This window comes from Rutidosis leptorrhynchoides, chromosome 10 (genome assembly GCF_046630445.1).
Source record: "Rutidosis leptorrhynchoides isolate AG116_Rl617_1_P2 chromosome 10, CSIRO_AGI_Rlap_v1, whole genome shotgun sequence".
Lineage (NCBI taxonomy): Eukaryota > Viridiplantae > Streptophyta > Magnoliopsida > Asterales > Asteraceae > Rutidosis > Rutidosis leptorrhynchoides.
In genome coordinates, this window is record NC_092342.1 from 107,399,248 (window position 1) to 107,421,166 (window position 21,919).

At 32.3% G+C, this 21,919-nt stretch overlaps 1 protein-coding gene across 5 annotated transcripts; it reads right to left on the reverse strand.

Annotated features, from left to right (window-relative positions):
• Positions 1 to 393: 393 nt before the first annotated feature.
• LOC139871669 (protein NRT1/ PTR FAMILY 8.2-like) lies at positions 394 to 4,574 on the reverse strand. Of its 5 annotated transcripts, none has more exons than XM_071859392.1 (6): positions 4,522 to 4,574; positions 4,224 to 4,326; positions 2,719 to 2,890; positions 2,400 to 2,617; positions 1,750 to 2,303; positions 394 to 1,395 (listed from the first exon to the last, which is right to left on the reverse strand). In XM_071859392.1, exons 3-6 carry the CDS (start codon positions 2,861 to 2,863, stop codon positions 510 to 512), a joined length of 1,803 nt encoding a protein of 600 aa, XP_071715493.1. In that variant the 5' UTR covers positions 2,864 to 2,890; positions 4,224 to 4,326; positions 4,522 to 4,574; the 3' UTR covers positions 394 to 509. The 5 variants fall into 5 exon arrangements, with proteins under 5 accessions (XP_071715493.1, XP_071715491.1, XP_071715489.1 ...); XM_071859390.1 differs by having other exon boundaries at positions 2,719 to 2,906; XM_071859388.1 differs by having other exon boundaries at positions 2,719 to 2,906; positions 4,205 to 4,326.
• Between the last annotated feature and the right edge of the window lie 17,345 nt (positions 4,575 to 21,919).

Below are 21,919 nucleotides of genomic sequence, written 5' to 3' on the forward strand. Positions count from 1 at the left end.
TTGACTTGTTATACTTACTTATTTGACACTCACATTTTTTTACTTATATGCTATATTACATTATATTGTTATATGCTTTATTTACCTATAATATCGTATTGGAGTATACTTTATTCATGGTGAAGTTTCTTTTTTATCAAATTTTTTTATTTTTTTTTACTTCAAATATCGGTTTTCATGGTTCTTTCTGGTCGGAGGTCCCTATGAAGCAGCCTCTCTGCTCTACAGAATAGGGAGGGACGACTTCCTCTACCTGAGGACCGATAGGTATCCTAGGTGGAGGAATGACTTCCCTTTTACTTTAGGGTAGAGGAAAGGACTGTTTACATCTAACCTCCTCATACTCCACTTCAGTGGAATTGGGTATTGTTGTTGTTGTTGTTGTTGTAGTTACAACTTAAAAATCAAAATGCAGGGTTACAATAAAAAGAAATGAAATTGAAATAGTACAATACATACATACAATAAATAGTAAACAAGAACTATATATTTAAAGAGAACAGATAGTTTTACTGCTCTGAATTTGTAAGTCTTTCAGTTGAAATAGTACCATTGTCCTTAAACTTGCTAGAAATGGTTCCAACTGGTTTCTTATAAGTGTACCATCTCGAAATCAGCAGAAAAACCCCGAAATTCAACACGCTAAGGATCGCTAACAACCAAAAGAAGTTTTGTAACTGACCATGGTTCAAATTATCCGGTATCCAACCGGGCTTACCTCCTTTAGTACTAATATTCGTTACGATCGTTACAAGCAACGAGCTCAAATAACTTCCAAGCGCAACAGTAGTCAACGATAACGCCGAGCACAAACTCCTCATCGAATCAGGAGCTTGCTGATAAAAGAATTCGAGTTGTCCAATAAACGTAAAAACCTCAGCACAACCAATCAAGAAGTATTGTGGGACTTGCCAAAAAATCGACATGGGCATATTTTGGAGATCGTAATAATTGTTTCGTTTAACAATTCCAAGTCGAACGACTTCCAAAATCCCCGCGGCTAACATTGCGAATATCGAGATTACTAGGCCTGTTCCCATTCTTTGGAGCTGGGTCAGGCCTGATTTATTGCCCGTGTATTTTCGGGCAACGGGTACAAGGATTTGGTCATAGACCGGGACCCAAAAAATGACACTTAACGTGTCGAAAATGCTTAGAGCTGCTGGTGGGATTTGGAATGAGTTAAGATTTATGTCCATGTACGAACCTTGTAACACGAATAGGTTACTCATTTGGCCATAAACTGTACTGAAGATGATCCCGGTGGCCCAAATCGGAAGCAATTTGATTATAGCTTTAAATTCTTCGACTTGGGTCACCGTGCAAAGCTGCCATGGATCGACAGATTCTTTTACATGATCCGATTCCAACTGCACTGCAGCCTTGTCCAAGAAACTGTGAATTGAAAAAATATCAGTTCTAAACTTTCATAACCATCATCATTAGGTCTTTATATTTTTATTTTTCAAAATTTTGTGGGTCCAATAAGAGTACCGGTGAATATAGCTACAAGGTTGTGGGTTCCACGGTCCTCACTAGTTTGAATTTTTTTCTGTTACAAAGTATCATTCAAATTGTATTGGGCACGACTAAATTTAAAGATAGGACTCCATATTTCTAAAAATAATGGTTTTATGCAAGTAAACAACCATTCTTTGAATTATTTTTTTTTTTTTCCAAAGCACTACTCAAATTGTATATGACCATTTGGAGTTTTAATTCTAGAATCGCTACCGAATAAAAGCATACCTGAACTTTTTGGTATGGTCAAGCTTGCGGCTTCCTACTATAGCGGACTCGTTGTCCCTAATCTCATACAAAGTTGACTTGTCTGCAGGCAAGTCAACTCGACGTTTCTTCCAAGAAGCCACGATGACCTGACAAATGCGGGTCAACGGGCTTCCACCAGGTTTCTGATTTCGATACAAACGAGTACCCGAAAAAAATGAGCAAACAGCAATCGCCATGGCGACAGCCGGGATTCCAAATCCCCATCCCCAACCCACATTATCTTGAATCCAAACAAGAACCGAAGACGCGATTAATGCACCAATATTAATTGAAAAATAAAACCAATTGAAAAAAGAGCTCTTGTGCTTCCTTTCCTTTTCATCAGCATCATCAAATTGGTCAGCCCCGTATGAAGACACGCACGGTTTGATACCCCCGGTTCCTAGAGCCACCAAATAAAGCGCAACATAAGTTACAGCCACTTGAGTAGTGGTCGCATAACAATCCTCTTTCGATACACATTTTGGCTTTAGACCCGTAACAGATGCTGATATCGTCAATAATGTCATTCCCTATACATATGACATCACGAAAAAAATCCAAAATCCGTATCAAGATAGCCTAAAGTTTCTAACTTTAAGTCATAATTTAAATGATATTTAACTTACGAAAACATATATGACCGAAAAGATTGCAATAGTCCAGTATCTGCCTAGATATGCATCCGCAGCGAATGCGCCTATCAATGGCGTTATGTAACATGTTCCTGACCAATTTGAGAGGTTTCTTGAGGCTGTAGCACTATGTTGATTAAGATTATATTTGAAATAAAGCAATAGATTTGTGCTCATTCCATAATACGCTAATCTTTCACAACATTCGTTTCCTGCCAAAACACGAATCAACGTATTACTATGCATATGTAATATGTTGATATTAAGTTGTCCAAGAAAGGTACAAGTTTTAAGGCATAAGTTACAAGTGTACCAAGAATGTAAGGACAAGCTCTCCAAGTTCCTGTAGTGTTTTTGTTAGCAGGGTTGTTCTTGTAATCAAGTGTGCCATCTTTAGTGTACACATCTTCTTGTTCTAATGTCTCAATCTTGTTGTAAGTATCTGGTGCATCTGCCATAATTTTGGGTCTCTTTACTCCCTTTAACTAAATCAATTAAGACCTGAAGATTTTAATCTTTGAAATTAGTGGTAAAACCCTGAGAAAGATTCACATAAGTACAGGGTTTAGTAATAACTGATATATGGGAAGTTACTTAGCCATCTAGCAGTACAGTAAATAAATAAATAAATAAAGTTACTTGACCAAGAAATCAAAAGCTTCAATTCCTAGTGAAAATGGTAAAGTAGTTAAAGGTATATATGGGATGATTTGATATATCGTTTTTATGCTCGTAATGAAGTTTGACTCACGACCTCTTGTTAAGATATTAGTAACTTAACCACCAGGGCGGATATTGGGGCAGGCAACGCATAGGGCCAAATATCCAAAAGGGTCTCAAAATTATTGTCCAACTTTACACAAATGAGTCCATTTAATTTTATATTACGTTTTCTACAACTGTTATTTTAATTGATGCTAGTACCTACGATGTTTTTGTTAGTATTATTGAAATTATTATTTTTGAATACTCGTAAGAAAAACTTTTGTATAGAAACGGTAATTGAACAGAGCCTATTTATTCAACAGAGCCATGAAAGTTACAGGCCCTGTTAACCACTAGGCTAAATTTGGATGATTTATTGTATATACATTCACACATATTTACGAGTACAAAATTGGCTGTCGTTAGGTACATCTAGATTAATTAATTGGTTCCTCACATACTGCTAGGCTGTCAGGTCCTTTGGTTCAACTAACACTACTTATCTTATGATTGTACTCTAGAAATTTTTACACTTTAACTAGTGAAATGACCCGTGGAACCACGGGTTTGTGTAAACGAAACAATTTAATGATATGTTTAGGCATTAAGTGAACGTAAATGCTAAAGTTATTTAGTTTAATGACCCGTAGAATCACAGAGTCCGACTAAGAAACTTGTCAGCTGAACATTTTATCAAACACCTAAAATGCATATTAAACAAATCACATCTAATCAGAAGAGATAATATTGGTTGTCATTTTATTTTAAAAATGTAAATTAAAATATAAATTTAGAATTGGTTTCTTTCTGTCTAGCTTTTATATCTTCTCGTACTGAATTCAAAATAATTAATTAAAATAATTCAAAATTATATAATTTTAATAATTAAAATAATTATAATTATTAATAAGATTTAAATATAATTAATTAATAAAATTTAATTTTAATTCAAAATTATTTAGATTTATGACATCACCTACCATGCTTAGATTTTTTTCTTTTTTTTTTTTTGAATTTTTCTTAAAAAATAAATTAGCCTGATAATGACATCATCTTTGTAGGATTTTAATATTAATTATAGATAGATGACTTGCAAAGAGAGGTTGACTGCACCTGCTACAATTCTTGACTTTGTCACTATGAAAGTCGAGTTCAAACCGTCATACTTTCTATAAGCGTAACAAACTCAAGCTTGAGTTGACTCCAATATATGTCCCTGCTTATGCTTATGAAAAAGAAAACAGTAACTGAAAGATGAGATATACATGAGCTGATCTAAAGTTGACTTGGCGTGGGAATAATACATCAGAAAGAAAGCTGAAATAAATGCAACTTTTTTTAGTGGAGGAAATGGATTACAAAAGTTCAATTATTAAATTGGGGTATTATTTAAAACAGGATTGCACTAAACTGAAATGGGAAATACCATAACAAGGTCTTCAATGGCAGTGGGTGTTTTCTTGCATAATGTTGAGCTGATGAGAAAAGGGTTTAAACTAGTATTTATGGATTTAATCAGACGGAGATACTTTTGTTTTGATGTATATTTTAATTTTTATTTTTTAATTTTAATTTTTATTAATATTATTCTATGATTTGAAATGGTTGTGAACTTTGGTTGAATAGTTGCAAGCAATATTCACTATTCAGAATATGAGGATGTAGAAAGGTTGCTCATAACTCATTACTAACTTTTAAATTACATGCAGTCAAAACAGAACCAGGGCCAGATCAGAATTTTAAAAGATTGAGGTTTTATCTATTCAAGTTATTCCTAAAGGATAAACATTCTTACTAAGATGTATGCAGTCTATCAAGCTATGTCATGAGTCATGACTCAGTTTAAAAAGGTTATATGTGTTACTATTATGATTGTTTTGTTAATAAAAATAGACAGGAAATTTTAAGAACTTATAAGGTTGTCATATATAGCCTAATGGTATTTAGATAACCCTTTCAATTAAGTGGTTTATGGTTCAAAATCGGACATGTATTTATTTGTGAAATTCGTGTATGGGTATATGAGTTTGTCTTTTAAAAAAAAAATACAACAAACTCAATGCTGCCTACCTATTATCTAAGACTTTTAGGTACAAAATTTAATGCCGAAACTTATCAATCATAGTTAACAACCCAAAATAGATTCAAGTTAAGTTGTTTTTTAAAAAGTCAAATGTTCACATTTGAAATTGCCGTTAGAAAAAAAAGAAAGTCAAATGTTTACATTAGAAATGACTTTGTTTAGACAAGAAAATATCCAATATAAAAAAGATTGCAGTTAATTTTTTTTTTTTTTCTTTTTCATATTTGACAAAATACAGTTGAAGAACTAAAGTACAAAGAGAAAATCCAAATGCATGGCCTGCAAATTCATTGGAATAGTCGTTGAGCTATGTTAACTAATGATAAATATAAGGTTGTTGCTCGTTTTATAGAGGGTCCTAGCTGTCAAATATCATCGAGTTTAAAATCTACAACAATTAATTCATCATAAACTTAATTTTATATCATAACCAGTACCTTGTGTCATCTGTTGACACATTTATTTCTTGTTTTAGACGTACGGTTAAATCATGTTTTCACATACCATTAGATTGATTTGAGGGCCGGAAATTATGATGTGCAAGGTGTGCCGTCGCACATGACCCTATATATATATATATATATATATATATATATATATATATATATATATATATATATATATATATATATATATATATATATATATATATGGAGAGGATCCACTGAGAACTTTTTAGTGTGAGAACTCTAGGAACTCCAAAAACACTGAAATTCGAGCAAAAAATGTGCACGGGCGAGGAAAAAAAAAGAAATTCGAGCAAAAATCAAAAACACGGACGAACAAAAAATTCATAATCGAGAATTTTTTTTTTTCGAATTTCAAAATGTAGAACACATTTTTGTTCGAATATCAGCGTTTTTGTTCGAATATCAGTGTGTTCTACATTTTTTTGTTCGACTATCAAAAATGTAGAACACAAAATTGTTCGCCCACCTTTTTTTGTTCGAATATCACTTTTTTGTTCGCCCTTGTCCCATTTTTTGCTCGAATTCCTTTTTTTTGTTCGCCCATGTCCAATTTTTGCTCGAATTTCCCTTTTTTTGCTCGAATTTCCCTTTTTTGCTTGAATTTCAGTGTATTTTTGAGTTCTCAGGGTTCTCACACAAAAAAGTTCTCATTTAATTCCTCTACTATATATATATATATATATATATATATATATATATATATATATATATATATATATATATATATATATATATATATATATATATATATATATATATATATATATATAAAAGCCATAATATTTAGCCTAATATTAGTTCATTTATTAATTAAGAATATAAATTAAAAGTTAAAAAGCACAATCAATGTCGACTTTACATACCTAGTACTTATTACTTTATTAGAAATACTAAACTTATTATTATGTATTAAAATAATTTATATGCAAAGGGTCTATTTTTGTTTATTGAAAATGACCTATAAAATTGATAGAACAACCCTGATTGATTTGTTATTACTTATCAGACGTCAAAGATTAATTACGCTATCCATTTATGGGTGCACAAATTCTTTATTGGATAGATACACAGATAAATACATATTCGAATATAGTTAAGTGTCGGACAGAGATACAATAAACCTTTAAAGTTGAGGTAGTGAGTTCAAATCTTATTGCTATATCATACTTTTACTATAATAATTTTCGGCTTAACTAAATTAAGTTGAGTAATGCATACAACATGTTGAATATGTAAATAATTACCTGAGTTGATAACTAGGTAGTCCTGGCTATGTCAATGGATTTGGGATGGATGGATAGATGAACGAATCAAGTAACGAAAATGATCGTTTCACTTGATGCACTTTCTAGTTAAGAAGTTAAGAAATAGAACTTATTACTCTTACTACTATTATGTTTGCATTGATTGATAGAAACAACATACAAGCAAATAATGTTACGTTATTGAAATGCCTATCCGTGTCAGTAATGGTATTCACTTTACTAAGCACATTGGTTTAGTTTTGACTGTTTTAGTTTGAGTGAGCACGGAGCTTAAAAAATTTTCACAAGTACTTTCATGAGTACTAAAATGTAAAACGGAGTATTGTTGAAAAATCGTGTGTACTTTTAACAATTCAGATTAACTTAGCGGATAGTTAAAATAATAATCTTTTATTATTTTATGAACAAAATTTTACAAGATTAAATATTCACTTATTTAATGAAACATGCACACGATTAATCTTTCCCAATGATCCAGTTACACCATAATAATTGTCATGAATATAAAACAAAAGAGGAGTTAACGATATACCTTTCTTGGAGAAATTGATGAGACGGAGAGAAACTTAAGATCAAAAGTATCACCGTCTCTTTGGATAGTCCACACTACACTTCAAACGACCGTCAATGGATGCTAGTCCAAACTCAAATATCGTATTAATATAATCCAATTATATTAATACATTAATCGATAATACTCCGTATGTGTATGTTGTGAGATTTATCAAAGGAAAGCAAAACTAAAATCTTATTTTTTCTCTTACTGATCACATAACCCAACGATCATATATATATGAATATATGATATACTCCGTTTGTTTGGTACCAAAAAAGCAAATCAAAACAATATATATTTTTCGATTTCTATGTCGGATGTAATATCATAAAGTTGTATTTCTCAAATACTTTAGGGGTATGTTATGTAACTTATAATTAATAATTTCTTTCATGTGAATAGTAAATTAATTAATTTCGTTTTATTTACTATTCATATGAATAGTAAATGAATTAATATCGATTTCAAATAATTTTGTTTTAACAAAATATTTTAACTTATTTTGTTACTTGAGTAATATATATACATCATATATATATTTTATTTGACGTCTCGGTGTATATGTGTGTGACCCCGAAGGCTCAAAATGAAGTTGGCCATATAATTATATGTTGTACCTTGCACATTAATCCTACAGACTCCCACTTGTGCATGGCACAACACCAAGTAACTATACAAACAATGGTAAGCGTCTAGCAATACGTCACTGTCCCCAAATTCACGTGAGGGTAGTTTCTCAGAACTGCTTATAGTAAGTGTTAAATGTCATTCGTCCATTTGTTTCAGATACTTTAGTTAAACTTGAGATATGGATCATCGGTCATTCTCATTTGTTTAACAAGTTTATTTCTCGATCTTAGAACTGAATTAGATCACCAAATTAATTAAGTATCATCTTAAATACATCTGGGTGCGACCACACAAATATCTTATTCATTCATCGAAGAGCTCAAAAGTATCTAATTCCAAACATTTCGGAGGAACAAATCCTATTTTGCATACACGTGTCTATCACGAGCTTTAGATTATACCCAAGAATGGCCTTTATTACAGTCTTATTCAGAACAGCATTTAACCATATCAACGTATAATGTTCCACACATCAAAACTGACGTGCACCTCAAGTCTAAGGACATAAAGACATAATCACTAAAAGATTCACTACTGACAATGATCCATGTAGTGACATCTCGGATGGGCCATTTCAATATTCATCATCAATGAATACATACGAATTTTGGCCTCTACAAGTTAACTATTTATCATCAATAAATATAACCAAAACTTCATATTAATCTTAATTCATGATATTCCCATAACATGATTGATTATGGAGATTTTGAATAATCAACAATTACTCATGGATTAAACATGCTAATATAGAACACGGTGATATATGAAAACGATCATACCATCAATATATCAATTCATTATGATAAAACTGTTTAATGTTCCAAAAATATCCAAATACTAAATTACAAATTAAAAATATCAGCAGCATAACGAAGTCCAATACTACTAGCATGATCATCATGCTTGTTGTGTGTCATGGATTTCGTGAACGGGTCAGCCACATTATCATCTGTATGAACCTTAAGAATACTAATATCATTCCTCTCAACGACTTCTTGAATGTAGTCAAACTTTCGAAGAATGTGTCAGCTACCTTTACGTACAAGTGATTCTTTCGCAAGTATATGTGACGACCCGAAAATTTGCGAACAAATTTAAACTTAATTCTTATATGGTTTCGACACGATAAGCAAAGTCTGTATTGTTGAGTCTTGATTATATTCATGTAATCAAATACCTTTTGTAACGACCCGTCAAAATCGCTATTGACGCGGCACGTTAATCATTGATTCCACAGTGAGGTTTTGACCTCTATATGATACGTTTTGATAAAATATTGCATTCATTAAAATAAGTGACTTTCTAAACATAGAAAGTTATAAACATGTGGGCGAGTGCTTAGGTATAAGCAAAACCCCAAAATACATAAGTCTTTAATTTACAGGTTGACATCACAGTCCAATTATTTATTACACAATACAGTTTTATTTTGAATGCAATAAACTTTGTACAAAGCATGAGAGACTCCATGCAGGCAACAAGCACATCACAGCGGAAGCAGTCTAAGGACCTGAGAATAAAACATGCTAAAAAGTCAACACGAATGTTGGTGAGTTATAGGTTTAATTGCTCGAGTCATAAGTATATAAAGATAGACCACAAGATTTCATCAAAACTTTATCAATAGATTCTACGTAACAGAGCACCCTGGTAACTAAACTTAACGCTATAATGATAATTACCCCATTCATTTTAATACACGCAAACCAACGTGTCATAAACTCAAATAACATACGTCCGTTAAAAGGCTAGCGCTCTAGCTCGGACGGGGATGTCAAGCCCTATGGATCCATATACAATTATTCGCGCCCACCAGTCCATATCCTATGTACTGGCAGCTACTAGTTACCAAAGCTAAGGGATTTTCGGTTTAACTCAGTGTAGAATTTAGTATGTACTTGTGTCTTATTGCGTTTAAAATAAATTGAATGTATTCTCAGCCCAAAAATATTTAAAGTATTTAAAAAGGGAGACTATAAACTCACGGTTCAATATTGAGACTCAATATTGTAGGCAAATTGCGTAGACGTAATGATGGTAGATGACTGTATGGTTGGCCTTGGATTCAAGAACAATACCCCGAATAATACCCAATATTTTCTTAGTTTAAAACGGTTTGAAACCCGAATTAAAACATCCGCGTATTATACCTTATTATTGTTAAACTTAAATTATAAATTATAAATTATAATTATATTTATAGATTACAGATGAAGAAAAGAAAAAAATGTGAGTAACTCGTCCGAATTCGTGGCTATTTATAGCACTTGGCCAGAATTTTGGGGCCATGCGATCGCATGGATTTCCAGGCCATTTCCCATGCGATCGCATGGGGTGGTCTGCCAGCTCATTTGTGCTTTGTTTTCTAGTTCGTCGACATCAAATAGTGTTACTGTAGCAATAGTGTTCAATGTAGCAAATAGTGGCCACTGTAGCAAATAGTGTTTACTGTAGCAAAGTCGTTTTCACTGTAGCAATTCACTGTAGCAAAGTCGTTTTCACTGTAGCTACTGTAGCAAAGTCATTTTTCACTGTAGCAAATAGTGTTTTACTGTAGCAAAGTCGTTTTTACTGTAGCAAATAGTGTTTTACTTATACATCTATACCGGTTTACATAATATTAAATCATATAGAGAATTGGTTTAAATTAGTCGAAATTTTTCGGGTCATCACAGTACCTCCCCGTTAAAGAAAATTTCGTCCCGAAATTTTGAGTAGTACCTGTTTTATGAGCGATATCAGTGAACAAATGTGGATACTTTTGCTTCATTTGATCCTCACGTTCCCAAGTAAACTCGGGTCCTCGTCTAGCCTTCCAACGAACCCTAACTATCGGTATTTTGCTTTGTTTTAATTGTTTGACCTCACGGTCCATGATTTCAACAGGTTCTTCGATAAAATGGAGTTTATCATTGATTCGTATTTCGTCAAGAGGAATTACGACATCCTCTTCAGCTAAACATTTCTTTAAATTTGACACGTGAAATGTGTCATGAACACTACTAAGTTCTTGCGGTAGCTTTAATCGATAAGCAACTGTTCCAATTCTTTCGGTGATTTCAAAGGGTCCTACGTACCTAGGACTTAGCTTTCCTCGTTTACCGAATCGTACAACGCCTTTCCAGGGTAACACTTTCAACATGACTTTGTCGCCCACTTGAAATTCTAGCGGTTTTCTTCTTACATCAGCATAACTCTTTTGGCGACTCATGGCCATTTTCAATCGCTGTTGTATTTGAATGATCTTTTCGGTGGTTTCGTGAATAATTTCTGGTCCGGTAAGTTGTCTTTCTCCTACTTCACTCCAACAAATAGGAGATCTGCACTTTCTACCGTAAAGTGCTTCAAATGGTGCTGCGTTGATGCTCGTATGATAGCTGTTATTGTATGAAAATTCTGCCAACGGTAAGTGTCGATCCCAACTGGTTCCAAAGTCAATCACGCATGCCCGTAACATGTCTTCCAATGTTTGTATTGTTCTTTCACTTTGACCATCTGTCTGTGGGTGATAAGCGGTGCTCATATCTAATCGAGTTCCCAATGCTTTTTGTAATGACTGTCAAAAACGTGATGTGAATCGGGTGTCGCGATCAGATATGATGGAGATAGGTACACCATGCCTGGAAACTACTTCCTTCAAATATAGGCGTGCTAATCTCTCCAAACTGTCTGTCTCCTTTATTGGTAGGAAGTGAGCTAATTTAGTTAGACGATCAACTATCACCCAAATAGTATCATGACTACTTGCAGTCCTTGGCAATTTCGTAATGAAATCCATGGTTATTCTTTCCCATTTCCACTACGGAATTTCCGGTTGTTGTAGTAATCCTGACTGCTTTTGGTGCTCAGCTTTGACCTTCGCACATGTCAAACATTTGCTTACATAAGTAGCAATTTCTGTCTTCATATTAGGCCACCAATAGAACTTCTTGAGATCGTGGTACATTTTCCCGTTTCCTGGGTGAATTGAGTACCTCGTTTTATGTGCTTCATCCAGTACTAGTTGCCTTAGGTTACCATGTTTTAGTACTCATATCCTACCAGCAAAATACAGGGTTCCATCAGCTTTTACTTCAAGCTGTTTTTCTAATCCTTTGCTCATTTCGCCTTTTTCATTTTCTTCTTTTAAAGCTTCTAACTGTAATGCTTGAATTTGCTTTGTGAGATTGGTACGAATTGTAATGTTCAAAGCTCGGACCCTAAGAGGTTTTACTCTTTCTTTTCGACTTAGGGCATCAGCTACAACATTAGCCTTTCCGGGGTGGTAACGGATATCACAATCGTAATCGTTCAAAAACTCTATCCAGCAACGTTGCCTCATATTGAGTTGTTTTTGATCAAAAATATGCTGAAGACTCTTATGATCGGTGTACACTGTACACTTGGTGCCATATAGATAGTGTCTCCATATTTTGAGTACAAAAACTACTGCTCCAAGTTCCAAATCGTGCGTCGTATAGTTCTTTTCATGAATTTTTAGTTGTCGTGAGGCTTATGCGATAACTTTTGTGCGTTGCATTAATACACAACCTAAACCTTGGCACGAAGCGTCACAATAGATCACGAAATCATCATTTCCTTCCGGTAATGACAAAATAGGTGCAGACGTTAACTTCTTCTTTAATAACTGGAATGAGGATTCCTGTTCCGTGGACCAATCATACTTCTTTCCCTTTTGAGTCAATGCAGTTAAGGGTTTGGCAATTCTCGAGAAATCTTGAATGAATCTTCGGTAGTAACCAGCAAGACCTAAGAATTGGCGGATTTGTGTTGGAGTCTTCGGTGTTTCTCATTTACTAATGGCTTCGATCATGGCAGGGTCAACTTTAATTCTATGTTTACTGACAACATGGCCCAAAAATTGTACTTCTTGTAACCAGAAATCACACTTCGAAAATTTTGCGTACAATTCTTCTTTCTTGAGTATCTCTAGTACCAGTCTTAAGTGTTGCTCATGTTCTTCTTTGTTCTTCGAGTAAATCAATATGTCATCGATAAAAACAATGACAAATTTGTCTAAATACGATCTGCAGATGCGATTCATTAGATCCATGAATACTGCTGGAGCATTAGTCAATCCAAAAGGCATGACTAAAAACTCATAGTGATCGTAACGGGTTCTGAACGCGGTTTTAGGAACATCTTCTTCCTTCACTCTCAGCTGATGATATCCAGAGCGTAGATCAATCTTAGAATAAACACTTGATCCTTGCAATTGATCAAACAAATCATCAATCCTCGGTAATGGGTACCGATTCTTGATCGTTAATTTGTTTAGTTCCCGGTAATCTATGCACATTCTCATAGATCCATCCTTCTTCTTGACGAATAGAATAGGAGCACCCCAAGGTGAAAAACTGGGACGAATAAATCTACGGTCCGATAATTCTTGCAACTGGTTTTGTAATTCTTACATTTCTGAAGGTGCAAGTCTATATGGAGATCGGGCTACAGGTGCAGCTCCTGGTATGAGATCAATCTGGAATTCTACACATCTGTGTGGAGGTAGCCCTGGTAATTCTTCTGGAAATACTCCGGGATATTCTCTTACAACCGGCATGTCATCAATGCTTCTTTCTTCAGTATCGATCTTCTTTACGTGTGCCAGAATAGCATAACAACCTTTTCTTATAAGTTTCTGAGCCTTCATACAGCTGATAAGGTTCAGCTTCGAGTTGCTCTTCTCCTCATAAATCATTAATGACGTTTCATCCTTTCGAGGGATGCGGATCGATTTCTCAGCGCAAACAACTTCCGCTCTTGTTTTGGACATCCAGTCCATGCCAACGATTACATCAAAACTTCCTAATTCTACGGGTATCAAATCGATTTTGAAGGTTTCACCAGCGAGATTTATTTCGCAACCATGACAAATTTTATCGGCTTTTATCAGTTTACCATTAGCTAATTCAATAGTATATTTATCGTTTAGAGCCAATGATGCACATTTTAGTTTAGAACTAAAGTCTTTACACATATAACTTCTATCAGCACCCATATCAAACATAATAGAAGCTAGTTGATTATTAACGGTAAACGTACCCGTGACAAGATTAGGATCCTCACGTGCTTCACTGGCACTAACATTAAATGACCTCCCACGTGCGGGTTCTTTGTTCTTCTCCTTATCAGGGCATTGATTTATAAAGTGACCAGACTTCCCGCATCCAAAACATTTCTTGACATCGGTCGGTTTTGTCTTTACTTCAGAAACGGTGGCATAACAATCTTTCGCCACATGTCCTTTCTTGTTGCACTTATCACAGACCACTTGGCAATAACCTGCATGATGTGTGTAACATCTTTTGCAGAATGGATGGGGCCCCTTATAGTTTGGACTTGCAGTTGCCCCATCTTGTTTACCTTTAAAAGTTTCTTGTTTCTTCAGGTGAGTACTTTTTCCCTTATAGTCTTCCCATTTCCTCTTTCCTTCAGCTGTCTTGACTTCGGTAATTGGTGCCTTAATCGAACTCTCTGTGATCTAGTCCATGAGTTGGTGTGCCATTGTCATGGCTTCCTGCATCGTATTCGATTTGGACGATGTAACATTTCCTTTGATATTGATCGATAAACCGTCAATATACATTTCTATCTTTCGTCTCTCGTTTGGCACCAATTCGGGACACAACAAGGCTAGTTCCATGAAACGCTTTTCATAGTTATTGAGATTCGCGCCGAAAACCTTCAGATTACGTAACTCAGATTCCATTTTTATGATCTCGTTTCGAGGACAGTACTCCTCGATTAGCATCTTTTTCAGTTCTTCCCAAGAGATATCATATGCCGTATATACTCCTTCTACTTTAGCATAATTGTTCCACCAAGTAAGTGCACCGTCTTGCAATGTGCACGAAGCATACTTTGACTTGTCTCCGTCCGCACAATTACTGATTTTGAAAACGGACTCCATCTTTTCAAACCATCGGGTTAGACTGACTGGTCCCTCGGTTCCACTAAACGTCTGTGGTTTGCATCCTTGAAAAGTTTTGTATGAGCATCTGTTTCGTGAGTTTGTGTTTACGGCTGCTGCTTCGGCTGTTGCTTTTGCTGCCTCAGCTGCTGCAATTCTTTCATTCACACGTTTCTCGACTAGTTCCTCAAACTCAGCATCCGACATTTGAGACATGTTTCTTCAATAAATACAACAGAGATAATTTAATCATATAGAATATTATAGGTAAAATGAGTTGTCAATAGTTAATCGTAGCATATTAATAATATGAACCAATTATTATAAAAGCCTTTTCTTCTTATTAGCATTTTATAATTATTTCTAGGGTATTACCTACCTGTTAAGTTCATACATAATAGCTAGTACAAGAAATTAACTACTAAAATCCTAATAATATTCCACTATGAAAAATTATAGCGAGTTACTACGTTATTATGTAATAATAATAAGAAGAAGTAGTAATAATACAAATAATCATTCCATTTATTTATTATTAATAAACCAAAATAATACAATACCATACAATACCGATATTTTACATATACTTATTCTACATAACAAGATAGAGTAGCACTCATAAGCAATAGAATAGCGCTTGGAAGATTTATGGTTGCGAGGTCATTTATTCAGAACTATCAGAAACTTCTTCCCATTTGGTTCTCTCTGCCAATTGTTTGTGTGTGCAAGGTCCGACAGACATTCTAGCAGTGTATTTAATTTTTGGTTGGGGTTTTGAGGTACCCGTTGCCTCAGTGGGTTTAATACAATAAGGGTGGTTACGGATCGAATGGTCCTGTACCTTTTTAATAATTAAGGACTTTTTATTTTTGTGGTTGTTTTTATTATCTATAGCAAGTTGGAATTTCTCCTTAGTGACTTCTTTTATTTCATTAGCGAAATCCTCTTCCTCACTAATCTCGTCTGATGACGAACTGTCTGAGTCATGTGTAGGAGAATATGATGACGAACTGTCTGAATCATGTGTACCAGAATATGTACCGGTGGTCATGAACCGAAATCTGCCAGGCGTAATCTGCACAACCCGCCCGTCGGCGGTGTATCTGGCCCAATGTCCATGTTCATTTAGAAATGGACGATCCTCTTTTACTCCAGGGATCATGGGTCCATGCCAACGATACTGTGGCTCCGGAAAACTAAAGCTGGGTGGAGCTAGGACCTCTTCTGGGTTAACCCGAAGTTGAGATTCCCCAACTAACACAATTTCTTCTTTAATATGTATTGGAATGCTCTTTTTAGTTGTAGATAGAATAGATTCAGTGTCTGATTCCGAGTCGTACAAAATGATAGGATTAGAAGAAGTCATCTATCACATAATTGAAACAACAATTACGTTAGTATATAAATATATCACATATAATGTTTTTGACAAAATGATAAGCAAAAATCGATAAAAACAGATATGGTCATAGTCCAGACTCACTAATGCATACTAACAATTTCCAGTTAAACACATTAATGCAAATTCTGGTTCCCTATAACCTCAAGCTCGGATACCAACTGTAACGACCCGTCAAAATCGCTATTGACGCGGCACGTTAATCATTGATTCCACAGTGAGGTTTTGACCTCTATATGATACGTTTTGATAAAATATTGCATTCATTAAAATAAGTGACTTTCTAAATATAGAAAGTTATAAACATGTGGGCGAGTGCTTAGGTATAAGCAAAACTCCAAAATACATAAGTCTTTAATTTACAGGTTGACATCACAGTCCAATTATTTATTATACAACGCAGTTTTATTTTGAATGCAATAAACTTTGTACAAAGCATGAGAGACTCCATGCAGGCAACAAGCACATCACAGCGGAAGCAGTCTAAGGACCTGAGAATAAAACATGCTAAAAAGTCAACACGAATGTTGGTGAGTTATAGGTTTAATTGCTCGAGTCATAAGTATATAAAGATAGACCACAAGATTTCATCAAAACTTTATCAATAGATTCTACGTAATTGAGCACCCTGGTAACTAAACTTAACGCTATAATGATAATTACCCCATTCGTTTTAATACACGCAAACCAACGTGTCATAAACTCAAATAACATACATCCGTTAAAAGGCTAGCGCTCTAGCTCGGACGGGGATGTCAAGCCCTATGGATCCATATACAATTATTCGCGCCCACCAGTCCATATCCTATGTACTGGCAGCTACTAGTTACCAAAGCTAAGGGATTTTCGGTTTAACTCAGTGTAGAATTTAGTATGTACTTGTGTCTTATTGCGTTTAAAATAAATTGCATGTATTCTCAGCTCAAAAATATTTAAAGTATTTAAAAAGGAAGACTATAAACTCACGGTTCAATATTGAGACTCAATATATGATTAATATACATAATTATTAATTGTATGAATATTATAATATATAAAAATGTAAAAATATTGAATATTAAATATTTGCTATTATTTAATATATATTATATTACATAAATAATAATATGTAATATTGATATATTCAATTTAAATTTAATAAAAAAAAATATAGTTGTTATACTAATATTATTATTACTTCATGATTATTAATAGTAATATTAATAGTTGTTATACTAATATTATTATTACTTCATTATTACTAATATTATTATACATTTAAATTGTTATAATATTATTATTTCTAAAATTATTGTTATCCTCATTAATATCATTTTATTACACTTAGTAATAAATATTATGATCTTAGTCATTATTATAAATATTATTAGTGTTAATGTGATTATTATTATCTTTATCATTATTGTTATTAATAATATTATCATACAATTATTTTTAGCATTTTTTTCTGTATTTATTATTATTAGTAATAATAGTATCAATGTTATATCTTGATAGGAAATTTGACACAATTATTATCATTATTAATATCATTATTAGTATAATTAATAGAAAAATTATATTTAATATTATTATTATGATTACTATCATTATTATTACTAAAAATTATAAAATTCTATTTAAAATTATTATTATCATCATTACTTTTATCAATAGTCTTATTATTATTGAATTTATTTTATTATTATTGTTAGAATTTTTATTATTATTAATAAAAATATCAATATTATTATTATTATTAATTATTAATATTGAGTAAAGATAATTAAAAAAAATAATCAAATGATTCGTACCATCTGCTTTTAATCACAATCAACTGTGATTTAATTTTGTTTCCATCCACGATTACAAACAAATTCAATTACAAAATCTGTTAGGGGTCATTATCAGATTTTATTTTTCTTCTCTAAATTGCTCCTGATTGAAAATTTTGTACTTCTTGTCTGCTACGGTTACAAGCCGATTTCAATTAGTCACTCCACAACAAGTTTGATCAATTATATGTATTGCAATCCATTCAATTACTTGACACAATTCATTTTTTACTGCAATTCAAAAACAGAAAATAAGAAGCTCGATAAACCTCTGTTCCTATATCTTTTTATCAAAATTTAGAAATCGAATGAAAATTCAAAATGTATAAATGCAGTTATGTTTAGATTACTCTAGTTGATCTTTCTGTAAAATTTTAACATCCAATTCCTCTTATCGGTTTCTAATTTCTGAGTCAAAGTTCTAAATTGAAAAAGTCAACCATTGTGTTCATCCCAAAATTCGATATTAGTGTTATGTTTTAAGTTCAATTATGGTTATAAAAAGTTTCTAATATAGATTTAACACCTTTTTCATGTTACACTCTTTATCTAAAACGTTCTTGAATTTAAGATTGAGGTTTGGGTTTCAAATGTTCTTCGCGTCAATATCATACCCTCTTTTTTTTTTTTTTTTTTTTTTTTTTGATTTGCTTTCTGTTAATGCTAATCGGTTATAGCTAATTATTTCTGTTTTAATTCTACATCCTAAAACCTATGTGAAACTGTGTTGATATGTTTGGTCTGTGATTAATTCGAAATACGAAGAAGAAGATGAACACAAAGTTATACGGGTTAATTAAATAATAGGTTAGTATAATTACAGAAAAACAGAAATGGATTAATGGATTAGAGTGCTAGCGGATGAGCGAGTGTCACGGGTTTGAGCCCGGTTCGGGGCATTCTTTTTATAAAAGCTTCTAAAGGTAGTTTTACAATTTTTTTAAAATCATTATAATTATAATTATAATTATTATTATTATTATTATTATTATTATTATTATTATTATTATTATTATTATTATTATTATTATTATTATTATTATTATTATTATTATTATTATTATTATTGTTATTATAATTATTATTGTTATGGTTATTATTATTATTATTATTATTATTATTATTATTATTATTACTATTATTATTATTATTATTATTATTATTATTATTAGAATTATTATTATTATTAAAGTATTAGTATTATTATCAATAGCATTATTATTATTATTATTATTATTATTATTAAGTATTATGAACTTTATCATTATTATTATTACTAACACATGTATTATTATTATTATTATTATTATTATTATTATTATTATTATTATTATTATTATTATTATTATTATTATTATTATTATTATTATTATTATTATTAGGATTATGACTATTATTATTATTATTAACATAAGTATAATCATTAATAATATCATTATTATTATTAATATCCTTATATGTATTGTTATTATTAAATTTTTTATCATTTAGATCATTTACTATTATTATTATGACTATAGTTACAAATAAGATTATCGTTAATATTAAGTATTAAAAGTTTATGACCTAAAGTCATATGATATTGAGTAAGTAAGTATGTATATAACTATAAAGTTTATATTGATTAAGGATATGAATAACATAGCTATGATCATGAAAATTTATAAACAGAGTATTTATAAATATGTACGTACAGACATAAAACCGTTAAAATCTTAAGATATTAGGATATTATGAAGAATGTTATGAAGTAAAAGTATTATAATTAAGTTATGATCTAAGTAATATAATTAAGCTTAAGTAAAAAATTATGATTAAATGAGCTATTAATTATTATTATTATTATTATTATCAATATTATTACTAACACTACCATTTATAATAATTAGTATTATCATTATTATTATCATTTTTAATATTATTACTAGTATCATTATTATTAAGATAACTTTTAGATATATAAAATCATAATTAAAACAGATAACCTAACTCTATTATTATATTTTTAATAAGTATTAATTAATTATTCAAGATATATAAAAATAAATATATCTAAGTTATTTATTAAACATGACATATGAATCATTAAATATAACAAGTATATTAATATTATTAATATATGAACTTGTTATATGTTTTAATACATATATGAATGATATATGTTCGTGAATTCGAGGCCAACCTTACAGTTGTTTAATGTCATCATATGTATTTTTACTACAAAATACAGTATTGTGAGTTTCATTACTCCCTTTTTATATATATATTTTTGGGACTGAGAATACGTGCGCTGCTTTTATAAATGTTTGACGAAATAGACACAAGTACTTAAAATTACATTCTATGGTTGGATTATTAAACCGAATATCACCTCTTTTAGCTTGGTAACCTAAGAATTAGGCAGACGAGAGGTTCTGTTCCTAATTAACGCGAATCCTAAAGATAGATCTATTGGGCCTAACAACCCCCATTCAGGTTATGGATGGCTTTAGTACTTCGAGATTATTATTATACAGATGAGAGGTTCTGTTTGGGGATATTCTATGCATTAAAGTTAATGTCAGTTACCAGGTGTTCAATTCATATGAATGATTTTATCTTTATGCAGACGAGAGGTTTTGTTTATAAATACGATAAATCTTGTGGTCTATTAAAATTATGGAAATGATTGATTACGATAAACTAATGAACTCACCAACCTTTTGGTTGACACTTTAAAGCATATTTATTCTCGGGTATGAAGGAAACCTTCCGCTGTGCATTTGCTCATTTTAGAGATATTACTTGGAGTCATTCATGACATATTTCAAAAGACGTTGCATTCGAGTCGTTGAGTTCATCAGGATTATTATTAAGTCACTTATAGTTGGATATATTATGAAATGGTATGCATGCCATCAACGTTCGATGTAAAGAAAGATTGTCTTTTAAAAACGAATGCAATGTTTGTAAAACGTATCATATAGAGGTCAAATACCTCGCGATGTAACCAAATGTAATGTATTCGTCCAGATGGATTAGGACGGGTCGTCTCAGTATAATAGCACTTGAATTATCACAGTACATTTCCATAGGGGATTAAATGCTGGGAACTACTCCGAGTTCAGCAATAAACTTCCTAATCCAGATAGCTTCTTGAGCAGCTTCTGAGGCAGCAATGTATTCTGCTTCCGTTGTAGACTGTGCAACTGTGCTCTGCTTTGAGCTTCTTCAATCAACTGTCCCGCCATTCATGACAAAGACATATCCTGACTGGGATCGAGAATCATCTCGATCAGTTTGGAAACTAGGATCCGTATAACATTTAATACTCAACTCTTCTTCCAAACCACCGTAAACCAAGAACATATCTTTAGTTCTTCGCAAATACTTAAGAATGCTCTTAACAGCAATCCAATATTCTTCACCTAGATTCTGTTGATAACGACTCGTCAAACTCAAGGCTAACGAGACATCAGGTCTAGTAAATAACATGGCATACATAATGGATCCTATAGCCGAAGCACACGGAACACATTTCATTCGTCTTATCTCATCAGGTGTGATAGGACTTTGAGACTTGCTCAAGGTTATGCCCCGATAGTGCTCCAAATGAACATATATTTAGACTCAATATCATCATAATGTAGTGACCCGAACTTTTCCATGTTTATATATATTAATTGAGATTGATATTTAC